Consider the following 10,283-nt stretch of genomic DNA (forward strand, 5'->3'; position numbering starts at 1 on the left):
AGGTTCACTCGCCGACCCGCTCCAGCGGCGCCCGCTGCATGCCGCATGCCGCATGCTGCGTCGCACGACGTGACATAATGGTGTAGTCGTATACATCATCAACCGGTACAACTCATGTCCAATGCTGAATGTAGGCCTTCTGCAGCAACTTCCACACGCCACAGTTTAGCGCCGACTCGTCTGACATGGAATTCTTAGCTGTATCGCAGGCTTTATTGTCTTCATCGTCGCTAACGGTTCTTCCCATTCACAACAATACTAACAGCCGCCCGAGGCTTCGCTTGCTCAAAATATAAATTGAATTTCGAAAAATTCGGCCTTCTTCCTTGTCTACAGTGTAAAATGATCACCTGCGCCAGCGTTGTACGCGCAAGGAGGGCTGCCGGGAAGCCAGTCAGCAACGCAGCGCGCACGGAATGTCTAAGAAGCGCTGAACCCTTTCCGAGAACTGACCTTATACTTTCCCCGGATCTTGTTCTGGCGTGTACGACGGAAAATAGAAACCTGAGAGACAACTATCTAGCGTTGAGGATTCGCCAAATAATGTTTTCCCTGTTTTTAAGAGGAGTTAACCTTTTCCTAAACGTACCTAATTTCGCTATCATTTAAATAATAACCAATCACAATGTGTGGACACGTTGTAGGAACTTTGTGTATGGTGTGCCAGATTTTCTAGTTTCAAAATAACACGAGGTCAAGTATTTACATACAAATCTTTAAAATCGTACTTTTAAAACTAGATATTTTTCCGAAATTGTTGCCAATCACAGACACAGATGTTCCTAAAACGTGCCGTGAGTTTGATTGGTCAATATTAGAATAAAAATCAAACTACGTTTGTATGGCGAACGCCGCAAAGCGCTTCTGGAAAGATTCTCTTAACACAGAAACCATTCATACAAGAACTGTCACCGGTTTGATAATGTACGTGGAAAGTCGCCGCGAGTCGGGATAGTATACAATATCACAACTACTTCATAAATATCAGATTTGAGAAGAGCTCATTTAATGAACATTTCATAATCGCGATGTGTCATCGCTCCGTCACACGCCGCAGTGGACAGGCGGGCTTAGAACGTTCTGGCATATATTATGTGTACTTGCTTACATTATGTTATGCGGATACAATCAAAATCTCGATAGCATCAATGGACAGGTACTGGTAGGTAGGCATGTCTATCGCGGTTGAATTGTAAAATTGACTGTATTACGTCATCATCATCATAATCAATCCATCACCGGGCCACTACTGAGCCCGGGTATCCTTTCAGAATGATACTCCGCCAGGCTGGGCAAATGCGGGTTGGCAGACTTCACATCGGTTCACATCACCTTTGACTTAAAGTTACCGGAGAGTTCTCATTAGTTAATGTTCTCAAAGGCTTTGAGAAACTCTCAGGTATGCGGGTTTCCTCACGTTTTCCTTCACTGTAAAGCAAGTGGTATAATTATTCACTTAAAATAAAACATAACTCCGATAAAGTTAGAGTAGCGCGCCCGGGATCGAACCCCCGTATAGCCGGATTGTCAGTGCAGTGCACTTGACAGCACGTTGAGTGCTGCCACCCCAGCCATAACGACAAATGCCTAAACCATAAAGTTCAGAATCAGGAGCAGAACGAAGTCAGCAGCAGTCTTGCCTGTCCTAGCCGAGCCGCGAGGCGGCGCAGAACCTGCCTTGTGTGTCAACGAAACACCACGTCTAGCAGTATACGTCTATCGGTTGATAACGCTGATGATGATATGTACGTTCAGTAATAGATATGCTCGGCCTCAGGATTCGACTAGCAACTCTGCGAAACTATTGCATTAACAACCTGTCGCACTTATGACCTTTTTCTATAAACACGCCACACACACCTAACGCATGCGCATAACCGCGCCACGCGAATATGATCATTAAGGTGCTAAACGACTTAGGTACAGACTTGCACTGTGCAAATAATTGCCACGTTAGGCGTGGTCGGTGTCCGCAGCGCGTTTTGTTCGGCCGGGCTTTATGAGCTTCGAAGGCCGCCGAGTGGGGCCCAACAGAGCTATTCGCGAGGGATTCCTAACATTTTTGCTTCGTTAGGAAATTACACGGCTCGTACTAGAATTCAGACTTCAATGTAGGCAGCTGTTCCACGAGCCTAAGCAAAATATTCAGCACAAAAACTAGTTCTCTATTTTAAGGACGAGACCTGTGCCGGCTAGGTTTTAAATTAGCTGGATTTAAAATCTAGATTCTAGATTTCTCTCGAACGATTTGTTGCATTAGATAATGTTTCAATTTCCAAGAGTCTACGAAAGGTGTTTTTGCGATTTGTCAAAAAACCGATTTTTTCTATTAGGTCATTAAATGTGATTTGTTTACTTGAAATCTAGATTACTTACTAGTAAATTTTGACCTCGTTAATTTTTTGAAGGATTACAAAAAACAATATCTAACCGAAGGTTGTTCAGTGACGAAATAATTGTACTTGCCCGTCCCTCGATCACCGAAATAGAACTCTCCTGATAAGTACAATATATCACAACATCGCTATCTGTTGCCATATCTCCTTAATCCTACTATCTTATACTTTGAAAAGAATTGCACAAGAGAAGGCCGCAAACACGTCGAGCCAGCTGAATATGATCCAGCTCATGGGAAAATGGCCTTTAATGCCTTGACGGTAAGAGCTAATGACGAAGGCTGCCTCGCTATCAGGTATCCAGTCGCTTCAACATTCCTCGGCGATGACGCGCGCCGCCACACGCATAGTAGTAAAGTTTATGACTAACTTATTATTAATACTCAGATAATATATTTTTAATACGTGACTCTTGTCACAATTTAACGATGCTATTTAATCAGTGATTTAATTAACGGAGGACTCTCTGTCACTCGCTGTACACAAACGTAGTTTTCTTCTCATTTGAATATTAACCAATCAAAAAACGATGTAATTTTGGAGACACGTTCTAGAAACTAATACATAAGATGTATACGGTTTGCCAATTTTCCGCAAAAATAACCAATTTTAGAATTACACAGGCTTAAAGAGTTGTATATAATTTTTTGAGACCGTACTTAAGTGATGTAACTTTGAAACTGAATATTTTCAGGGAAATCCAAAAGCTACACAAACATATAGATATAAGTTCGTAAAACATATATATATATTTACAAAATTTAACTCAGCTAGATCGGTTAGTATTCAAATGCAGACCAAATGAGACCAAACTACGTTTGTATGGAAAGCGCTGGGGAGCGCACTTGGGTTACTTTTTTTTAAAGCATTAACAAACGAAATGATAGTAAATCGCATTTCACAGGTAAGTAGAACTTCATTTTTCAATTTTGATGCCGAGCTACTAAGAACTCTTCAACAAACTGTGCTAAAAACAAAATTCGTGTTTAATTTCTGTCTTTGTTACATCTTCGTTAACAGCCGATCAATGACCAGTCAAATTATTGTCTTCACTGAAATATGTTTGAAGAGTTAATTAAAAGATCTAATTCAGTGTCTACTCAATTAGCGACAGAAACATGACATTCTACTTTAGATTGTGACATCCATCAAAATTATCAAATTAAGTATTACGAGTTGTTAACGATCTAGTTTATCAACATTGCGACGTCGATATTCGATATCGATGTAATACTAATGGCGGAATTTCGTTTGATACCTACCTCCTACCTCCTACCTAGCTACCGGCCGGCTGCTTTGCGCAAGGCAGGATATCTACTCATTATGTGAAAATTGAAATTAATAAGCAATTGTGAAACTTAGTCGATTAATGTTTGCTTTATTGACGAAAACCGACAAATTATAGTCGGCTTAAACCACGTTCTCACTGACATTGTAAATGCGATAGTGTGTTTTTCTGTCAGTCTGTGTGTGTGCCTTTTTATCAAATAGAAATAGCAAGGTTTTTATTCAACACTCATAGATTACTTTTGAATCATCAATTGAATCTACCACTGTCCACTACTAAACACACGGGTACTGTACCTGATGATCTAGATAAAAGGCACAGAGATAGGCTACCCATATTCTGGAAACGGATAGGTACAGGCTGTATTATTAAACAGAATACTTTAGTCCCACGAGAAATAAATTAGTAAATTATTCAATAAATTATGTAAAAGCGTTTTTTTTCGCGACTGGCAGGAAGCTGTTGAAGCTTTGGCGATAACTGGAAATATAATCGCGGACATATGTAGAAGGTAGGTATTGTGGTGATGATGGGTTATGAATAGTCAATTATGGTAACAAAAGACCATTTGAATATAAATTGGCCTCATTCCATGCCTCTTGTTTACGAGGATTGAAAGGAAAGAAAAAAGTGTGATGAAATCTGATATGTTTAATGAAAATGATAATAACAGTCTAACAGTGAAAAGATTTGAGATTCGTTTTGAATCCGCGTGCAATTCAGATCAATACAATTTTAAGTTCTTGGCCAAATGTAATCAAACTCAAATCATGTATTCAAATTATGACTTGAAAAAACACTTTTTGACTGTCAATTATTGTGGTAAGATAATGATGTAATGGTGATAGTTTATCACGTAAACTTAAAACTTAAGCTGCGAGGGTTCCGAACGCGCCCTGGGTTGCCCTGAGATGTTCCTGAGAAGCTCGGTTTTAAAGCAGTAGTGAAATAGGTATTGCGACAGTAGAGAAACATGCCTTGAGGATGGTGAAACATTTTGAAACTTGTAATAGTATGAGATTTCTCTATAATAAACAGTATAACAGTTTGCTATTGCACTACTACTTTCACACAATGCGTATGGACGAGCAATGTCGGAGTGTGTAATTGCACACACATAACATATGCGCCAGAACAATATGCGGATCGTATGGCGAGCGACGCTGAAGGGCGTTCAGTTCACGTTAGCGACCCCTAGGCCCCTAGGCCCTATCATGTTAATACGAAACGTATGCCATTGACACAAAAACTATTTGATATCAGAGAACATGAATACAAAACGTCGGTATTGAACTGTGTAATCGAGTCCACTGATTTAAAACAATGTGATCAATCGTTGCTTTTGCGTTGCAATGGTGTACAAGTTATTTAAGATATCAAGAATACGATAAAAGAGAATATATTCTCTTTGGCAGTTCAATAAATTCAAATATTGGATGCAAGCAAGCGTTACTTTGCAGGAGTCAATTATAGATATACTGGGAATATCGAATACGTCTTAATTCGTTATAATCCACAAAAACAGATAAATCTGTTCGGCACAACCTGCCACGCTCCACTGTAGAGACGACATCAACTCCTGAGAATGCTTCGGTATGGAAGTGATATGTATATTGTGTGTTTCAGAAGATTCGTGTGGTGTTGTGCGTTTGTGTATGTTGCTTGGTTACATGCTAGTAAGTGGTGGGAGGCAGGTTGCAAGCTGCACGCTGTGGCGTAACAGATTTGCCTGTTCTGGCGGCTTGTGACCGTTCAAGCTTCTGTAAATTAAAATGTTCTGAAACAAAGTCAACCATCGCACATTGCAATACTTTATGAAGTTTTCTCTTCAAATATTTGTTAAGAGGGCAAATCTCAATGCCACGAGTCCTCATGCTGCTTGATTGCAACGCTGTGTTGATGCGAGCCCGACGAGAAAGCGTCGTCAGGTTGAAACCTTATTCCTGTTTTATACAATATATTTGTGTGTGTGTGTGTGTGTGTGTTCTAGTCACAATACTCTAGTGTAATACATGATTGAGCTTCGTCATTATCAAATTGTGATTTCAATGTTGTATTTGAACTTTTGTATGTTGTGTTATCTTGTGATTGTTGGTCGTAATTATGCAGGATTGTGCAATCAATCATCTGAAGCTATGACTCGCGCGAGTGCTGAGTGGGCGAAACTTTGCGCTCATTGCGAGTGAGTGTTTGATGAATCATTACACTTTGAAGGTCCTACTGATGTCTGAAAGAGTACTAATTACTATAGCTATGCTATGCTCTACCCCATCTCTGATCTCAAACAGATGTTTCAAGGAAACTCATATTCAGTTTGGAATTAGTGGTTAGTTCAATAAAAAGCGATCAGCATTTTTAAGTCTGTTTGAATTGAATTCATTTTTGTTGTTCTGTAATATTTATCTAGGTCAGGTGGTCGTTTTATGTGGTCTAATCTTATCAAATCAAACCAAAATAGCTGGTTCTTGAACATCAGCTAGTATTTATCCATTTCTTTATGAATTGAAATATTGCATTACTCTTTAACTTCCTCTTTCCTTCTTCTTTTAATCTTTTCCTAACTACTATACATGTTGCTTAGCTTCTTCATGACAAGTACTCGTAGGTACCAAACTTCCAACTATCTATGTATTCTGCGTTTTTACATTGTTTGTGTTCGTTTTCGTATTCCATGCAACGTATTTCTTATGATTTAAAAATCTTTGCTCTGAAACTCTCTTAATAGATCTTAAAATAGTGATGATGTGAGTGTGATGCTACTGATCGTTGCTTAGTACAACGAGGAACACTACGTGAGAGTGAGCGTCGTTGTTGCTGGTGGTATCGCGGTGTGATTGCTGATAAGCGCAATCTTATCAGAGATTAACGATTTTACGACACTCGAGGTGACCGTTGTATTTTGCTCGATTATGATTCTCTAATTGGAAACTATCCATTGCTCCTCCATGAGTCAACACTCAGCACTCAGCGCGCCTCCAAGGGGGAATGGAGCTTTCCACATTTGCTTAGGACGAGCTGCGATAGTGGCTCATCGACTGCGACTTTTAGGGACGGGAATGGTAGGTCGCGTCCTGAATTCGTCCGATCCTGTCGAAAGGACTGAGTCATCTAAGTTCGCATTGCAAAATGTCGAGGATATTTTTCGTACATCGATGCCTCGAGTAATCAGATCGAGTGTACTGCTACTTGTTTAGGAAAGTAAAATTAAATCACATGCATGTGAAAGAAAATCGTGAGTTATCTTAGTCAGCTAACTGCAACTTGATAACGAGTTCCTAAGTTCCTGCGCGGACGATGCAGATGTCACAGAGACGTGCCCGGTCGCGACAGTGGCACTTGCGCGCAGGAACTCCTTACTGGTGCCGCAGCACCGGCGCTTTGTTACAGGCAGGCCACGCGCGTGCAGTGTGCGCTGAATAGTGAGTAGCTCCGGGAGCGAGGCTCGGCGCGAGAGCGCGTTCAACGACCGGCCGTCCCGGCGCGCCACCTAGCGGCCGCGCGTCCGCCCCGGGCGCGGTGGACGTGTCCGACCCGGCGGCGGGTCGGCGGGCTGCCGTGCGAAACTGGCGGCGGACGTGAGATAGTTTTTATGGTTACTTTCTTAACTTTCATTCGTTTTAATTACGATTACGGTTCCGACGACGAAGTGCGGCCGAGACTCGCTCGCCGCGCTCTGGCAACGTGTGCTGCGACAGGCGTTAAGGAGCGGCGTCGTCACTCACCCTGGCCGGCGCGGGGCAGCTCCTCCGGGAAGTGGCACGTCACAGTCACTGCACTCGCGAGATACTGTTCGCCTCAGCGGCGACCCGGTGTGCACTGGAGGCCGCGCGCTCAGGTGCGGCGCGGCGCGGGGCGGGGCGCGGCGCGGGCGGAGGGAGGGGCGCGCGGCGCTCAGCTCACAGTCGAGCGATGGCCGCGAACGGGACGGCGGCGGCCGCGGAGCCGCGGCTCTGCCACGTGCGGAAGGTGGCCAGCTTCGACGGCTACGGCTTCAACCTGCACGCCGAGAAGGGCAAGCCGGGCCAGTACATCGGCAAGGTGGACGCGGGCTCGCCGGCCGAGGCGGCGGGGCTGCGGCGCGGCGACCGCATCCTCGAGGTCAACGGGCACAGCATCGCGGGCGAGTCGCACAAGCAGGTGGTGGCGCGCATCAAGCAGCGGCCCGACGACGCCGAGCTGCTGGTGGCGGCGCCCGCGCCCGGCGACCCGCTGCCCGACCTGGACGCGCCGGAGCCCGCCGCGCCGCCCGCGCGCGACGCGTCCGACGCGCCCGATGCGCCCGACCTGCCCGCCGCGGAGCCCCCGCGCCTCAACCTGCACATGACGGCGGCCGAGATGCGCGCGCAGCTCGCCGCCAAGAAGCGAGTCGACCCCAAGAAGGTGCCCATGGACCTCAAGTCCAAGTTCGACATCGTGAAGAAACTGTGATGCGCGAGTGCCGCGGCGAGTGTGTGCGTGCGAGTCGCGCGACTGTCGCGTGGCGCGACTGTCGCGTCGCGAGTCGCGCGGGCGACGGATGCTACAATGTGCCTTCCATTTATTGCCATTGAATGTTGTACATAGGTACTTTTGCTCGTTGTTAAGGAGTTTATTGCGATTTAATTTTATTAATATTATACATATTTATATGATTCAGGAGCGACGGTCGACATTATGAGATGAGTTTATCTAAATGTGTAGTTAGATTTATAAACATACATAAGTGCAATTATTGTTGAGTGATCAATAAAATGTTTAATTTTACGTGTTGCTATGTTTTTCTCGGCCGACTCTCGACTCTCGACTCTCGTGCTCGACACTTGTTACCTGTAACCTGCCCAGTGTTCACGTCATAGCCGTCTGCGAGCGCGCGAGTGCACGCACTGCAGTGATAAGCACAAATATATCCAACATGACGTTACGGTTCAGCTGCTAACATGCAAGTATATGCCTACCTACAAACCTACTTGTTGCACCTACTCGTTTCACAATGTAACTAATAATGTAAAGAACACGTATTTTATCACAACAATGTGATGTCCTTGTGAGAGAGGCTCACAGAGTAGGCAGTAGTATAGCTAGGTAGGTATGCAGGTAGGTAGGTACGTGTGTAGTTTAATGCATTCTCGGCGTGAACCGGTTCCAATATTCTACGAAATCGGCCGCGTAGCTACATACATGAGGTCACTACGACGTGAGACCTGGACTGTAAGCTCACAAGCTGTTACTATTTGTGACACGGAAAATTTACGAAAAATATTTACACTAACATTCAAGTTTAAACATGTAAATTGTAGCACAAGGCATAACGAGTCAGTTTGTTTTTATACTTATATTTCCTTGGTTAGTTATTATTGTAGGGTGTGTTTTAGGGTGCCTAAGCTTTTGGTCTACAAACCGATCCCGTGAAAAACTACTTTCCATCTTTAGCGATACAAAAAAGAAATTTAAGTAACCGTAACAATTTAACCGTAACCTTACTTTGACGCCGGGTAGGTATAATATGCGACTGGCGAGTGGCACTTACATGCAGTTGCATCCCTGAATGTAATATCTAATTGATCGTTGAACACAGTTTTGTACAATTGAACCGATTTTGATAGAACCTATAGCACTATATGATTGCTTTGCTTTTGGCGAAAATGTCGTCTAACTAATCAATTCAATCGTGTCGCATACCTGCCTAGTTCATACCTACATTAGTCTAACGATTTATTTGTCTTCGATAAATAATTATTTCAATAAACAGGGTTAAATTCTTTAGGACAACTTAGGTTTATGGACCTTGGAAGTCAATTTTCATGTCACATGCGTCACTTTGGGGTTGCGTTAATGGTTAGTACTTTTGTGAATAAATTATTTAACTGATCTAGGTATGTCCAGTTAGCTAGGTCCGGTTCTACGTCACAGCTGTTTGACGTCATAACAAGAAGCTTGATCATGACAAGCATTATACGACATGAGTACTCTGACTGACAGTAAGAAGCAAAGTTGCTTCTTACTGTCAGTCAAAGTTAACTTAACTTTAACCACTTGTCATGAACTGGGCCTAAGTTAGAGTAAGTGTAGGTCTATGTGCATGACAAGATACTTTGCTGATTATTATAGACTAGCTGATGCCCGCAGCTTCGCCCGCGTGGTTTTAGGGTCTGAAATCCCGTGGGAACTTTTGATTTCCCAGGGCTGTCCCCGGGATGCAACGTGTTTCTGTACCACGTACAAACATTTAAACGGATGATCCTTTAAAAATCCCGAGGGATCACCAGGATTTAGGAATGCAATTCCTTAGAGCATCAGGGTTGAGGAGTTAGGTCTTCAAGGTCAACGATAAAGTCTTTACTTGGTACAGATACCTTCAATATCAATCAATTTATAACCGACAGTTTCTAAATCCCATCAGTATTGATGGTGAGATCCCCTGCAGCATCAGGATTGAGGAGTTGGAATCCAATTTTTTTATGAAACAATGTCACAAAGTTCCTCTATCGATTAGAAAAAAATTACGCAAATCGGTTCAGATATCTCGAAGATTTCGGTGTACATAGGTAGAAAAACACAACTCCCTTTTTGAAAGTCGGTTAAAAAAGTAGCCTATGTTACTCCCTGGTCAATCCTCTAAT

General features: G+C 43.4%; 2 protein-coding genes across 4 annotated transcripts in view; one reads left to right on the top strand and one right to left on the bottom strand.

Moving 5' to 3' along the window:
* The window catches only part of LOC123877381 (epidermal growth factor receptor kinase substrate 8-like protein 1), a 48,183-nt gene extending 40,656 nt beyond the window's left edge, over positions 1 to 7,527 (bottom strand). For 2 of the 3 annotated variants that reach the window (XM_045924104.1, XM_045924102.1), the window contains exon 1: positions 7,407 to 7,527. The gene's annotated coding sequence lies outside the window, so the exon portion shown is untranslated. Of the gene's footprint in view, positions 1 to 2,852; positions 2,859 to 7,406 lie in introns of all 3 variants that reach the window. The other variant, XM_045924103.1, reaches the window with a different exon arrangement.
* Positions 7,528 to 7,561: 34 nt separating this feature from the next.
* Positions 7,562 to 8,427, top strand: LOC123877385 (Na(+)/H(+) exchange regulatory cofactor NHE-RF2). The gene has a single exon (XM_045924109.1). The coding sequence runs from the start codon at positions 7,594 to 7,596 to the stop codon at positions 8,110 to 8,112; it is 519 nt and encodes a 172-aa protein (XP_045780065.1). The 5' UTR covers positions 7,562 to 7,593; the 3' UTR covers positions 8,113 to 8,427.
* Positions 8,428 to 10,283: the final 1,856 nt, after the last annotated feature.

Source organism: Maniola jurtina, chromosome 23 (assembly GCF_905333055.1).
Source record: "Maniola jurtina chromosome 23, ilManJurt1.1, whole genome shotgun sequence".
NCBI lineage: Eukaryota > Metazoa > Arthropoda > Insecta > Lepidoptera > Nymphalidae > Maniola > Maniola jurtina.